The sequence below is a fragment of the Larus michahellis genome, chromosome 5, assembly GCF_964199755.1.
Source record: "Larus michahellis chromosome 5, bLarMic1.1, whole genome shotgun sequence".
In the NCBI taxonomy this organism is placed as follows: Eukaryota; Metazoa; Chordata; class Aves; order Charadriiformes; family Laridae; genus Larus; species Larus michahellis.
The window spans coordinates 44,778,468-44,794,589 of NC_133900.1; the positions used below are offsets into that span (position 1 = coordinate 44,778,468).

Sequence of the window (16,122 nt, forward strand, 5' to 3'; positions counted from 1 at the left end):
TGCTTATTTGAATTCCTGTCCACTTTGAGATTTTCTTTCCTACTCACAGCTGTGGTAATTCTGAAAAGTTGTGATATTTTTAAGTGTATTGAACTGTTGTTAATTTCAGGCCCTTGGGTATGAGTTATTATTCTTTTAACAGTTTAGTTTTAACAACCTTTGTATTTCTTCTAGGCCAAGTACCAGTACCACTGCTAGCAATACTGAAGGTGTGTTCCGTTACGTTTCTACATTTTCGTCCTAGGAAAATCCTCAGAAAAACCCTTCCAGAAACTTGAAAAAAATGTTGTTTGAGTACCATTGACACTGGTTGACTATTTCATCATGTCTGACACTTTCATATATATATGACAGGTAGGTACTTCCAATGCACTCTATAAAAAACATGGATTAGCTCTAGCTATGTAAAAAATTTATTTACAAGTATATTTATAAGCAAAATTAAACATGTTTGCATACTAAGGGAAAGCAAAAAAAAAACCAAGCTATGTACATCATCAGACTACAGCAAGGCAGTGACCTGTATGTTTAAGCACAGGCAACCAGATTATTTATTTTTAAACTTTCAGAGGTAGAAAAAAATGTCTGTTAGTGAATCAAAATAACTGGAGGATTCTGTGTCATCTAGTAAAGGGCTCTGTATCTGTCTCTGCTGTTGAAAGCAGCTCTTAAAGATTCTCATTTGAAGTTTACAGGCTGGTGGTTGGACTTTGGGTCTTGAAAAGGAGGTTGCCTATCTTCTTGTATTTTATCCCGTTGCTATTTAGAGTAAGATACAAAATAACAGCAACTGTAACAGGGTTTTTCTGTTTTCTCAGGTAAGTACACAAATCAGTAGGGTAAAAAGCCATGCTGCTTGTATTTTGGTTTTAGCACAATTAACAATGAAAATCTTCCGCGTCGTGTAACATCTTCATCAAATGGAATGGAAAGCTTGTACAACCAGAATAGCTTTATAATTTGTGACATGAGGTTTTGAATGACTCGGGCTGACTAGTATTAGAAGCTATGGTTAAGGTTTCAAGAGACCAGTCTAGCTATGCTCCATCAAATCTATTGGTAGTGAAAAGTATTATCTCTGTGGAGTTCTGTTCATCAGTTGAATTTGCCAAAATACTGCAATAGGAAGTGAACATATCAGGCATAATAGCCTTTATCTTCTTTGTATGTTATTAATTTTTAAATTTTACATGTAAGTAAATGCTGAATTATTACATCATTGCATATTATTGCACATGTTTATCTTTCAAAATGTGTATTTGTTCCAAAGTTTTAGTCCTTCTGGCATTTGCTTATAGTGATTTACTGATGTCTACCACCTTTGTAAAGGAGCATACACATTATTTTTGCAATAAAAATGGAAGGTCTTGATCAAAAATTAAGTAAGGTTCCGAAAGATTCAGCACAGGTCAAAGGATATAAGCATTCCCTAAATCTTAGTAGAATGACATTGGGAAAATTTGTTCATGGCTTAATAGAGCTGTATAAAACCTTGCCCTAGTAAGTTTGCAAGTTATGATGAGTATTTCATTAACACTTGAAGCCACTAGGAATAAATGGAACAGAGATCTTTCACTTTCTGGGAAAATGTTTCTATCATGATGTACAAAAAGTATTAGGCATACCTGATTCACACAAATCACCAGCGTAACTGTATTCATAAAAGCTCAGTCCCTTTAAAAATGACTTCTGCAGGTGTCTCCAGGCAGATATATTTTCTTCCCAGAAGCAAAAATTTAAACATATGATTCCCAGAACCAGGATTTCATCCACCCCCTCTCCATAGAAAATGATGAAGATAGCCCAAGGCAGTTGTTCGCTGTTTATGTGCAAGCTGTTTTTGACTCCCATTCCAAGGTGGCTAACTCTTATGCATTTGGTGGAGAGGCTGCGTGCCTGACAGAGGGTCTGGATTCCACCCTGTGGGGTGACTGCTTAAAAATTAGTGGTTAACTCTTAGATGACCAGCTCCTTTTTTGTGTACAGTTTTTAGCCTGGAATTTTTAGAATGATGATTCTATTCTTATTTGACACAATGAAATAACTGTAAAATGACCTGAAATAAAATCCTTTTTGTTAATTTCATTACAACACGGTAAGGATCCCAAGCCCTAAGAATGGGGTTTGTATACATTGTGAATTAAGTAGGTATTCCTAATCCAACAGTGAATCTGTTGAAGCTCTGATGAGGGGAAAGTAATTGCCTGTATGAAGATGCAAAGAAAGATACTACATTAACCACTGAAATAAAATGTGTGATACTAGCACTTGTTAACACCTAAACATGGTCTGGGACCAATAGGGAGCTATGGGTCTCTTGTGCACTTCTGTCACAACAGTGAGTCCACTGCACTTCCATTGTTGCCAAGGAATAAACTTTAGTAAAAAATGCAAGGCAATATCTATAAGACCTTGAGCTAAGAACAAGTGCCAGCCCATAAAATTAATTTGAATCAGAGAACAGGTATAATGGACACTGGCAGAAGGGACAGAGGTCTGTAATGTCTATTTGGAGCTACAATTTCTCCTATCTACTCGAGAGAATTTGACTCCCAATAGGCTGCAATCTGGTAGAAACAATCCTACCCACACGTTGCTTTTATTTCTGGAAATTATGTGATAAAGTCTGTACATTAAACCAGCACTCTTCATGTTTACTTCTTCCTTTCACTGAGTATCAAAGGAAATTACGTGCCTGAAAAGGCAGAAGTGTTCCCTTGGACAGAAATTTTTTCTTCCCTGAGACAAAACTCTCACATGAGTTCTTAATGAGGTGAAAGTACTTCCTTAGCAAAGACAGTAAAGGGGAGTTGACTGTGTTACGCATTACACTCTACAAGGCTATAGAAACCAGAAATGCATTTTGATTGTTTCAGTGTTAATACCTGTGTCAGAGTTGTGGGGTTTTTTTAAAGCATACATGTTTTCCAATGATTTTGTGTGTCGTTTCTGACGGAGATACTTCTTTTCTGATCATATGATTACTTCATTTGAGGTGTGAAAATTCAGTAGGTAGATTTATTTATACAGTTTAATATATGGTTACGGATTAATAATTCTCTATTATTACAAAAAGATGTACCATTTCTGCTGATAACTCTGAAAATGTTAAGGGTCTTTTCCAACCTGAATGATTCTATGATTGCATGTTTTTTTCTTTTCCTGGAAGATTTTAAGGTACACAAGGAAGCTATTAATTTTAAACTACTTTTCATAGAAAAAGACAATTATTTTATTTATTTTTATAAAAATAGTTAATTTTGTTAAAAAAATTAAATATCTGTTAAGAAAAAATGCTGTAGAAAGACATTATTTTTAAAAAATCAACTTTCACACACTGTGTTTTCTATGACCTGTGGAGGTAGGCACTTTAATAATGAGCAAAAATCACATCCTAAAATTCCAGAATAATATTTAAAAACAGCCTAAATACTGTGTTAAATACAACAAAAAATGCTCATTTAAATGATTCAGTTCTCTGAATTTCTGAGTGAGTAGTAAGTGCACAGAACTTTGTGCCACCTCCAGGCCTAACGTTGCTTCTACTGGAATTCCAGATAGCGGCAGTCTGCTGAAACATGAGTTCAGTTACCAAATATAGACGAGTGGGGTAAGAATTACATAGTCACGGAGGACAGATGTAACACACAGGCCACAGTCTTCTCAATGCTTACTGAGGACCAGGCAATCTTTAGTGAATAGCCGGAGCAACGTTAAGCCTACTTAGATAAAGAAGGAAAAAAAGCAACTTTACCCGCTATTAATTATACTTGAGACTCTTCATATTGGCCTGTTAACTGTAAGGTCTGTTTTATATTTTCTGCTAAATTTAATTATTGTACTTTTGGGGGTAATTTTGCAGGATTTCAAAATTCAGAGGAAAAATATGTGTGTTTTTTGTTTTAAAAAAATCTTAGTAGATACATTTATTCCTTAATATTATTCCTTTGAACAGATTGGCTTTGGGTCATATTTTTTAAGTAATAATTTTTCATTGGACAGGTTCCACAAATTCAAGATGCTTATATTTTCTTGAAATGAGCCCTTTGATTTTCTGGGGTTATTCATATTTCATTATTGATCTCTTGAATACCTTAATTTGATTAATTATTCCGAGATTACTGTAATCTAGTACATTTTGAATTTACTATTTACCATATTATTCTTTAGAGCATCTATATTATTTTCTGAATAAATATTTAAACAGCATGATATTAAAATTTGTGTTTACGTGTGAGTAATTTTTAAATATATAGCAAATAGGACCCCATAAATAGTTTATAAGTAGTAATGGTGGAAGTGTAGCTAAATAATGATCTGCACGTAACATTGTATTTTATGTTTGTGTCTTTAAATGATATAGTATATGGCTTTGCAGGTTACCTAATGAGTAACGATGATGAAAACTGTTATAAATACATTGTAGTCTAACTTGGAGAAGCTAGAAATAGCATTTGAAATTTTTAATTATGATCTTATGTCGTACTTGATAGGGTTAGCAATACTTCAGTTCACTGTGATTACAAGTTGCTCTAAAAGAATAGTGTGTTTGTGTGGCTGAAAAAACACATTACAGTGTGGCTGAAAAAAAAGTCTTTATACTGGAAGCTTCCATTCAGCTGTCTAAAGCTAGACATATAAATCCATTTTTAGGCACCAGGCCTTTCTCCCAAGAAGGCTTATCAGCGTTAGAAATTGCCAATAACCAGCATATGTTTAAATTCATCGACTTTATCTAAATACTCTGCTACAGATTGATTTACCTACATTTAGACACTGGGCTTTGAAAATCATGACATATGTAGCCATTATGTTTTTCTAATAATAAAACAGTATTAGGAGGAGATATGCTAATTCATAATGCATTCATTTAAATCATCCTGTTGGATGTCTAGCAATAGGTGAAATTGTCCTCTGACCCATAACCCATTGAAACACCAGAGCAGGTTGGTGTTAGAAGTCAGAGAAGTTTATCTGAGTATGTAATGTATCACTTTGAGACACGAGCAAGCTAGGAACCAGTAGGAATCAGATTTAAATAATGATATCATTTGAAGCACAGATATTTTCAAGTTATCGAAATAGTAAACTAACACCTTTGTTCATTTGAATACAAAGGTTTAAAAAATAACTAAAATTAAGGAGGCAGAAACTCTCCAGGTTTAACCCTTGGCTTCCTTGCATTCATCCAGTTTATGCCTTAACAGCTGAGCCTCTAGACCAACTGTTTGCTTGGCTTCTCAGATTCATTCTTTAACCCTGCTATGTGGTAATCAGTTATACTGTATGTACGTTTTTAGATCTTGTTGACAAGAGATTGGCATGGTTGCTAAATTTGTTGCCCTGTAAACACAGATAAAAGGAAGGACAGAATAATGTAATCCCAGCAAAGAATAAGCCTATGACTGTATTCTATAAAAACATATATCAAATCCTAAAATGCTTTGATTCCCTTACACTTCTCTTTTATGTGTTTAGTTGTAATCTATTGGCAAGACAGCAGGCATATCAAGAGATGCATGTGCCAGGCCAAGAATTCCAATAATCTATCAGTCAGTTAATGACTACATACCGGGTAAGCCCTGGTGAAGTGACAAAAGGTAACTGGAGCTTGCACAAGCTGATGTAAAATACATCTGAGTGCATCTCATGACTGTCAAGCCACCTGTCTATCAGTGAACAAATACTCTGGACCATTAAGAGAAAATAGAATATTTTTTAAAATCTTGTGCAGAATTAATCTCATAGAAATTATCAGAAGATAATTTTCAAGTGCAATTGAAACCACTGACATTCAACTTAATTAAATGATTTTCAGCAGCAGCAATTACTTTTAAGATCAGATCACCCACAATCTAGTGACCAGCAGGAAAGATAAAATTTCAAGGAGAATTTCAGGCAGAACATTCCCTTGGGAAAAGAGTGGTTTCTCTGATGTCTTGTTTCTTACTGGCTTTACAGAGGCAGAGAACACTCATCCTCATTCTAAAATCATGTGGGAAAACTGGAGATGTAGAGATGCTTCTGTACTTTGTTAAACTGGTACAGAATATGCATTATATGCTTACATGATACAGCATGATACATAGGTTGGGAAATCTGTTTCTTTAGTGTTTTAATTTTAGCATGTGGTAGTTCGGTATTCCACTTACCTGTGTTGAAAAAAGTGCTACTAAATTGTATTGAACAGTAAAAAGTTAAAAACATTAACACAAGAAGTGAAATAATATTAAATACATTATCAGCGTTAAACAGAAAGGATAACGGGATTTTCTAATCCAAACATCCTTGTGTAGAGTATCATAATGGTTTCAACTAAAACAATGTTTTCCTCTTGGTATTTGATGGTTTGGTGTCTGGAAGGCAGTGTTATGGGAAAGAGAAAAGTAAATATATTCCCCAAATCATCATAAGCCTAAAATCGTAATAAGTGAGGTGTAATAGCATTGTTGTGAAATGAAAAATCAGATGTGAAATAAAGAATCACTCATATTGCTCCAGTGGAATTGAACTTGTGCTGGGCAATGTACAGACAAATGATGGCTTCATAGTTCTGAAGGAAGACGCATGAGAAAAGTGACTCCTAACTGCTCTAATTTCCACCTAGACAATTTGCAGCCCTGGAGCACTCTAACAGAAACCAAGTTTTACGGTAAGTATTTCATGCACTGTTGGGTTCTGCGTTACTCCCAGTTTTATGTCTAGCTTATGAGAAGCACGATATAATAGGGTTTTTTTATTGACAAGTTTTTTTGTTAAGGAATTGTATTTTTGTCTTCCAGGATGCAAGACAGAAGCTGTGGCCAGGCATTGCCTCTTTCTTTAATGCTGAAGGATGCTTACTGTGCAGAGAGAGGCACCAGTAAGGGACATCCTGAAAATATGTCAGAAGCTTCATCCAACCATGAATTTTTCTATGATTCCCTACCAGACATACAGAACGGGGCATTTTCAAATGAACTTTCTGCCTTCCTTACCCAGGAGGAGATATGTAAGAGCCTTGACATAGCTCAGGAAGCCATTGCTAATTCCATGAAGGAGGATCAGAATGCATCACCAGACTTTACTCATTATTTCAACACCGCTCTTTCTAGCACTTCAGAAAATCTTTCTTTCAGAGATACCAAACTGCATGAGCAAGATGCTTTACAGAGGTCTCAAGCAAGCAGTCTGACTTCATCTGCTGCAAGTCATGTTCTCCCAGGGAATCAGAAAGAGCAATCCACTGCACCTCAAACAGCAAGTAGTTTTGTCACAGTTTCCAGGAGGCAGGCAAGCACCTCACCTTTGCTAACTGCTAGTCCCAGCTTTGTTAGAAGCCTGAGACATTCAGAAAAAGATGGCCCAGATATGCCCAAGACAAGCCCAAATTCCGAATCGGCATCCCAAGGAGAAGTTCCTTTCAGGAACAAGCTGTGTGACAAAGCTGCCACATTCATAGAGGAATTGTCATCTATATTTAGACAGGCAGCAAAGACAAGAGGTCGAAGTCCTGATGGGGACTCCTCTTCTCCAGACAGTGGATACCTGTCTCCTAAAAAGAAACAACCAGCTGTAAGTACCTCAGTGAACCAGGAGTTTGACAGGCCACATCAAGAGCCTGAGCCTGAGACAAAATTATCTGGAGTTCATCTGAATGAACACTTTTCTGAAAGGGAAAGCATCACTCAGAGCGAAATGGTCCTTTGCCACCCCTTCATCAACATGGAAGAGAATGAACCTTCACCACCTCAATTCACTCAGAAGCTCCGGAGCCAGGAAGTTGCTGAAGGAAACAAAGTATTGCTGGAATGCAGAGTTGCTGGCAACCCAGTCCCTGATGTCAGGTAAGCGCCTGCCTTTTTAACTAAGTCATTGGATATCTTCATCTTCTGATTGTGGAAGATACCTAAGGACAGGTATCATGTTGGACCCACTTAGAGGTAGTCACATAAGAGCAGTGGATCATGCAGTGGTTAGTAAGCACATGGAATAACAGATTCTGACCTCTTTAGTTCTCTTAGAGTGTTTCATTGTTTTCTGCTTGGGAAATGAAGTTCAACATGGCAAAATTAGGAATAGAACTGGCTCTAATCTCATTTTGTGTGACTGTTACCTCATTAATCTAGGTGAACGAGTTCACAATTTGCCCCTGAAGAGCATGTATCAGGCAGTTGATACAGTTTTTACCGTCAATTAATTAGAATGTCCCCAAGCCCCACACCAATGGGATTTGGGGTCTATACTGTGAGATAACTTAAATCTATCAAATATCCTCATGTGTAAGACATTTCCAGAAGACATTAAGATGGTCCCCATTTCAAAACTTCTTTTGATACTTTGTAGTGACATTTACGTGCATTTGCTTTTGTTCAATGACAAAACATAAAAGCAAATTCTGTGTAAGTTTGTTTGGTTTAGGTCATTTATTATCATGTGTTCATAACAGTTAGAAAAACTACATTCACAGTATCAGTGAGGGCTGAATGACTCATAATAATTTCTGCTGTCTTCCTTTCCTTCAAAAGCTAATAGAAATTAAGGTCAACCAGCACTGCACAGACAGTGTTTGCCACTGTACAGGTGTGAGCCTTAATGCTAATATGATTGCTTAACACACACAGAGGTAGATTATACCTCTAGTTTAATAGTTCCTCACAACCTATTTTGATTTAAAGTCAACTGAGCATAATTGATATTCTCAAAGGAAAATTTTGTCCAAAAAGTCCTGTTTGGACAGGATAGAATTTGTAGTTCCTCATTCAGAACTTCCTGTAAGGTTCTTTAGTTACGTCCAAAGACTACATAATTCTTTTAAAGTTCTCAACATTTCCTTAAAGGAATGTAGCAATCACTTGCCTGTAACACTTGTTGTGCTTTAAATTTCCTCATATCTTTTGCTGTGAAGTCTTTCAACACTTTGAAACTACTAATATTTTGCCTTAAGTTCCCCCTGATTACTTGTGGATAGTCACATGGATAGGCCTTGCGGCTATGCAAGCTTAGAAATTCCTGTCCATCACTTGTGTCTTCATACATACCATAATTGAACTTCTCCTTTGAAATCAGTCTTTCACATATTTTTAAAATCTGTACCTTTTGGTACAGGTTTGAAAAGGGAATAAACAAAGTTGTCGGTCTGAAGATTTTAGATCTTTGTCAACAAGATTTTAAAATGTGCAGTTTTGAAAAGTCAGGTTATGGCAAGATGTGCTTTCATTCCAAAGCGAAAAGTTACTTTGTAGAAAATATCTCCAGGGAGAGACAGTGCCAACAGGTCAGGAAGCTTACACTGAAAGTACAGTTGTAATGCCTAAATTGTAATGCCCATCAAGCAATATGACAGCCATGTCATGTCATTAATAGTTGCTTGTTATTTTATTTTTTTTAATATCTGCTGGGAAAAAAGAACAAGAATCACAGTTATGGGTGCAAAAGCCTTCCAGTTGTTCATTCTCCTTGAGAGTTCCATGAAGCAGGAAAGGAGAATTGTAGAAGTCGCACAATTGTGACAGGCAGTGAATCCTCCTTCTTACGTTTCTTCTCATAGATCCTTCCTTGCCCCTCTCAATATATAGCAGCCTGCCAGTGGTACCGATGTGGATACTAGGGCAACACAATCTGTTAACTTGAGTAATTCTGTTGTTGTTGTTGTTGCGTTAGGGAATATGACAGCTAACATAATGGTACTGATACTTTTGAGTTGTAAAACAGAGTAGTAGCAACAGACAGAGGAACCACCCTTATGGAAAAAAAATAGTTACTATTAATTAATACTGAAGACCTTTTCACTTAATTTTACCTATCTGTAGGTTAGCTATTTAACCTGACCAAGTCATCTTAGACTCCATCTGCAGGCACTAGGGAGAACCACATCTACCAAGAGTCACATGTTTGCTACATTGACGAGAACTTAAGGCAAATACTTCAGTCTAAACACTTTGTTGTTAGTTTGCTATAGTAGGTGAGGTGAATCCCACCCATTCCCCAATCTCTGTGCCAATAGATGGCACACAGAGAAAGATTTGCCCTGCCAACTCATATCCACAGGTAATGCAACTAGAAGAAAAAAAAATCTAAACTGCCCCCCTTGCAGGTGAGAAGTCACCATGATATATATTGCTTCAAAGGAACTTAGGTTTTTCTGGTATTTGAATTTTGATAACATCCATACTTACGTTACTTGAACAGCAAACTTTCTTACAAAGTTTCTTGCTAAGAAAGCAAGAGACACAAAGGGGTTTTTTTTATAGGGTGCTACTTACCAAGTCATTAATAAGACTATTATGGTACTGAGAGTCGGTTCGTAGGCAATACTGTTTTACAAGAACGAAACAGTGTTTCTGTTGGCTTGAATGTTTTTGTCACCATCAGTCTATTACACTTTAACATATATTTCAGTCCTACTGAGTTTCAAAGTGTATTTTTTGGGATGACAATTATCTTAGAATAGGCAGCGCATAGGCATGGAGGATCTCTAAAAACAGAATTGCTAAACATCCGCTACATAGAGCCTAGGGTCAACAGGAGTTTACTTTGATAACACAGCAAATAAGCCTCACTGATGCCATCAGACTGGCATACTCTGTATTTCCTGCCATTGGTACAAGTACAGTTCTGATCAGAACTGATTAGAAGTTGTCGATTTCTTTTATGAAATACAGCATAGACAGTTTAGGCGAGTTTGACAGCAGCAATGACGTTGCAGTGTTTTGATAGCAAAGATGCACTGTTGTAATACTTCAGTATCTTTTTGCTCTTATTTTATCTGGCAGAACATCAGTCTTTAGTTCAGTGATATGACTCCAGAACTATACATAAAAATCAACTGAACTAGGGAGTTATGTACAAGCTACGGAAGTTTTTTTGTTTATGTCTTTTACATCATTGTTGTATTCATTTCAGAGGCTCCTAATATCAAGATGTTTACAAGAAATCTAGAAAAAAAGCATTATGTTCTTTAAACTTTAATGTAAACTCTGCTTTTCTGAATCTTAACACTTGCAGAATCATTAAATGAGAAGGCAGCTCTTAATCACTGAGCAGAATGAGTTATGAGAAACATAGTGTTTCTCATATGTGAACATAAGTGACAAAATAGTAGATGATTTTAAAATCAAGTGTACTGTTAATCAATCTCATTAATATCGATTATTTTGGAACTTTTGGGTTACTTCCCTTTTTGAGATCCATAATTGTACTATGTTAATATTCTGCAGATACAACCATTGCTGAATCACAGCAAATATGCTTCGTGCCAACTTCTCAATCTCTTGCAAAGCTCCTTGACAGTCAATTGGTTACACTTTCATGGTCCACCCTCAAATTTGTTGTATTTAATAAATATTAATAATTCTCTGGATGGCAACAGCACACAAATTTGTGAATATACTTAAAGAAAACATATTACTTGCTAAGAAAAAATTACCTTTCCAAAGTTTCCAATAAAAATACATTTTCCCTTTAGTCTCCATTTCATTGTGGATCTTCAAGAGAGGAAAAATATGGCAGCTGTACCTTAAAAACTATTAATTTTGGAAGTCAATACAATTTTGCATCGTGACCTTTCTGTAATGACGCTGCCTAGGCTGAAGAGGTCTCTCGCACACAGCACGGGCAGGGTTCTCGCAGGCTGGATTTCTTCTGAGGGCCGAGCCGCACACGGGGGAAGTATAGAGACCTTTAGCTGTTGAGGAGCCCGTAGAACAGAAGCCAAGACTCATTCAGTGGTGAAGAGACTGTGCTAACCGCGTAAGGACGCGGCGAATACTTGCGTGCTGTTTGGGTGAGACTCCAAAGTCCTATCTCTGAATCTTGGGGAAAGGAGGGGGTTCTTCCCTGTAGAAGGTAAGAAAGAATGCAGAACATTTTGTAGTGGATTCTAGACTATAATAACATTACTAGGAACTTCTAAACAGTTAAATAACATCACCCATGCACATCAGTCCCCCTCTTTTGGAGCTGAAAGGGAGTTTTATGGTATATCCTGAATATCCAGTAAATAGCTAATATGCTGCAGTGGAAAAATATCAGCCTATTTAAAATCACTGGTGTATTGCGGAGCAAGTGAAGAGTGCTTGCTGTTTATGCCACTTTCAGGAATATTTCTGTAAATATGAGTTTTATATAGTTTAAAAAAAAATAGCAAAACACCAGTGATATAATACTAGTTGACAATCTCTTGTATTTTGCTAATAAAATGAATCTAATTTTCTAAAGCACTGTACTTATACAACTGCTTCGTTAGACTGAATTTCTGACTTGCAATACCTTTAAAAAAAATTCTTTGGAGCATAATCGTGTAAGAATTGGGAAGATTTAAATACCTAGTGTTTTCTGAAGAAACTGGCCCGGAGGGGGAAAGGTGTAAAAGATATTAAAAGTTTTGTGAAAACTGATGAATAGGTAGGAGGTAGGAATGGATATTAATGTTATTGCCAAAAGAAGAGCTATAGAACAGGCTGAACACTTAACTGGTCTGTGAGGCATAAGAGCAAGCCACTTAGCACATGCAAAACTTGCTGAAACAGGAGATGCAAATAGGGGTATGAGCCAGGATTACCACAGTCTGTATATTTGGACATAGCAATAAAATCTGCAGAAAACAGGCTTCAGTTGTTCTGATTTTTCCCAGAAAAGCCAGTTTCAATAACATAGCCACTGGAAATAATATTTTTGAAACTCTGTGTGGTGTGATAAAAGTAGAGAACAATTGGGATTTTCATTTTTTTTTTTGTCTCAGCTGGGAAGAAAATAACCAGAAGCCATAGTTCCTAAAGTCAGGATGAAATAACACTAGTTTAATGGTGACAAGAAAAGCACTGACTAAATTGGTATTTTTCCCAGCACCCAAGAAGTTTTCCAGCCTAGTAATGAGCACAGCTGATATTTAGGCAGTAAAAGCACTAGTGGCCATGAGTTCATCCAAGTGATCTATGGCAGAGCAAAAGGCCTTCAAAAGAAACTACTTAAGTATTTCTGACCTTATAGCATGTTATTGTTTTTCTATGCATCACATTTTATTCTGGATCCCAATAATCTTTATAACTGGCTTTCTTCCCTGTTCATAACTTTTTTTGGAGCTAAACTATCCAAAGTCCTCAACCTGTACAACAGCTAGAATGCTGCCTTAGCCTGCTACCGTTCTTATAAGGCTGAGGAAAACGAAGTTGCAGAATCTTATTATAAGCAAAGAAACCATCAAATGTAGTGTTAAGGACAAGGTATATATTTGACTAGTTCTTTTTTATTATGCAACCTTTTGTAAAAATAAGTGTTTCCAGAATATTTTATATTTATTTCCTAAGGGAGATAGTTTATGGAGTAAGTTTTTAAATTGCTCCTGAATATAAACATTTTCCTTACATTCTCCCCATAGTCTGACTGGTTTTCTTTATGAAACTAATTTGCCTAATAAACATACTTTTATACAGGAATGCACAGTAGTCTTCTACTAATCATTTCAGAGTAGAATCCCACTAATCTGTCTTCTTATTAGTCTTCTGCAAAGAGAGAGTACTTGTTAAGAATGGAGGAAAATTCCTGTACTTAAGGAGTTCCTTGGGCAAAAATGTTGTCTTTGTAGATCTGGATGATTTTCTGTGTATGGAGCATTGAAGATCATCTGAAAGTATAAACAGCATGTGTAATACTGCTGAGTGTAAGTAGAAAAATGTTGTTAGCTATTTTAATCTGGTAATACATTCATTTCAGAAATCTGTTTAGCAGTAATGAGTTGTCATTTAGTATTTTATTTGCATTCAAATTAAGATATAACATCTATAGATATGAAAATATGTCAACATCCTCAATATTGTCCTTTCACAAGAATATTTTTTCTTACTCCACCTTATATCAATAATTTCTTCTTTCTTTTGCTTTTTTTTTCTTCATTTATAAGTCAAAATAATAGCTATTTGCAGTCTTGGCCTTGTTGTTCTTCTAGCCCTTCTTCTCTTCTCATTAATTTCCTTTTATATTCTTGGTTTATTGGACCATGCTATGCCATTCCTATGTCTTTTGTTTGTTTGCTTTTGCTAATTTGAGATAAGGCCTGTCCATCTCCAGGCATCCTTGGAGTTTTAGTTTCCTTTGGAGAAGATCTGGAATGTAATGTTGAAAGTTACCTCAGTGACTTGTGAAACTGCTTCTTAATTCTGTTTGTCTTAGAACAGTGCTCTGGACTACTGGGATTTATTGGGGAAGGGAGGGTTTATACCCTACTGCAAATGGTTAAGCCATTGCAGCGGCTGCCTGTAGTAATTTGTGGCCTGCAGGTTTTAGGTAGACAATGTGCATCTTTCAAATATTTTCTTTTCCATTCTCCATTCATTTTGTGTCAATGAGTGTCCACGCTGTTAGGATTTTCTGCATCGGGGGAAAACATACAATGGAGTTAAGGCCTCAGGTACATTCAGATCATGTACCCATCTGCTTTAAAAAATAGTGTGGAACATCTGAGAAATGCTAGCAGTGCATCAATTTTCTTAACTCGTAAGTAATACTTATAATACTTTTACCTTAGAATCACAGGATATTGGAAAGAAGATTCTTTATTATTTGTCATCATGCTTCTTAAGGAGAGCATTTAGAAGACTCTTGTAGTATGTGATAACCAAGTATTCTGTTTGGATGGTGGGTTTTTTTCTTGCTTTATTGGCTAAAATCATAGAGTACAGTATTTAAAATGGGTGTATGGAGAGCCAGGCTCTTTCCTAGGTGAAATGATCTTTACAAAGTCCAGATTGTGGTAACAGGATAATTTATGAAAGTCTTATAAAATAAACAGATTGCTAGAGAATTTAGGCTGAGGAATCCATTGATGTTACAAAATGAATATTCAAAGACCTAAAATCAAGAATGTGCAGGTGTGGTTGTGTGGGGAGGGTGGCTGGAGGGGACACGAACTGTTTGCTTGTTTGTTTTTTGTAAAAGCCCCAAGGATGATCTATAGATCCTGGACACTGAGGTTATTCTTACATTTCTTTCTTGTGCTTGTATAATAGTTTTGACTACATGGTGCATGCATTTCCTCATCTTTATTATACAGGCTCTGTGCATCTCCAGGCTCTCTTTCTTCAGAGCTGTAAGTTTAGCTGAAAGTTTAAGCTGAAGGATCTTTTTTGGTTGTTTTAGAAAATTGCATACTTTCTTTTTGGTTTTCCATCCTGAGAATAGGAAGAATAAAGCCTGTTAGGTGCATGAAGATGGATGTTGTAAGAGGCAATTGTAAAAACAATGGTATAGATGTTGAAACTAGGACTGCTCTTTCAAATTGGAATTAGGAAGACAATTCCAGCACAGTTACTTTATTTTTCTCTATCTGTGAATGCCAATGTCTCTGTCTTGGTGTATTTCTGATTACATTACTGAAAGTTTCAAAGTATCTCAGTTCACTTCTTTATTCTTTTGCTCTGCTCTGTCTGCCTTTCAGTAAAAGAATGCAGATCTAAAGTTCCTTGCTAGTGGTCCATAAATAAATAACTTATTAACAATTTATAAAAAGACTCAGAGATTAGAAGAAAATGCTATCAAAGTACATTTTAAACTGATTCTATGCTTGACACCTAATGTGAGAAGCTTAAAAGTAAGTTAATAAAAATTGCTCTTCTAAAATAAGGAAAATGGTGTTGCTATCTGCATAATGAAAAAATATATAAAAAGAACGTGTGCCTTTTATTTACATAGGGATTGAATGAAACTTGGATGAACTCTAAAATAACTAGGCACCACATGTCTTCAGAAAGCTCTTTCACTACACTAACTTTATCCATGTTAAACATTTTTAGTTTAAAAACTAAGCTTAATTGAAGTACTTTTAAAATACAGATTTCCAACAAAAGTGGTGCTGAAACGGGGCCAGAGGCAGTATTCCAAGAGGCTGCTTTTACTTAGTGTTTCAGCATTTCTTTGTATAAATCTTATATACCATCTCTGGGCCTTTCCAGTATTGTGCACAGCATCAACAGCCAAGAAGCCTGACAGTGACAAAATACATTACCAATCTGCTTGTCATGGACTAGTTGAAAGTGCCGATCTGTGAAAATTAAAATTAAATCTAGAGGCAAAGTAGAACAGAGGTGGGAACGAACTCTCATGTTTTAGGAGTGGACTATTTTATTTGTACTGAAATTTGAAGAGAAA

The 16,122-nt window shown here is 36.1% G+C and overlaps 1 protein-coding gene across 6 annotated transcripts in view; it reads left to right on the plus strand.

Annotated features, from left to right (window-relative positions):
* The first annotated feature begins 3,623 nt into the window (after window positions 1-3,623).
* PALLD (palladin, cytoskeletal associated protein) overlaps window positions 3,624-16,122 on the plus strand; it is a 198,649-nt gene continuing 186,150 nt past the window's right edge. For 4 of the 6 annotated variants that reach the window (XM_074586951.1, XM_074586946.1, XM_074586952.1 and 1 more), the window contains exons 1-2: window positions 3,624-3,804; window positions 6,783-7,826. In XM_074586951.1, the coding sequence (XP_074443052.1) occupies window positions 6,784-7,826 (1,043 nt within the window). In that variant the 5' untranslated portion in view covers window positions 3,624-3,804; window position 6,783. Of the gene's footprint in view, window positions 3,805-6,607; window positions 6,653-6,782; window positions 7,827-16,122 lie in introns of all 6 variants that reach the window. The other 2 variants (XM_074586949.1, XM_074586948.1) reach the window with 2 other exon arrangements.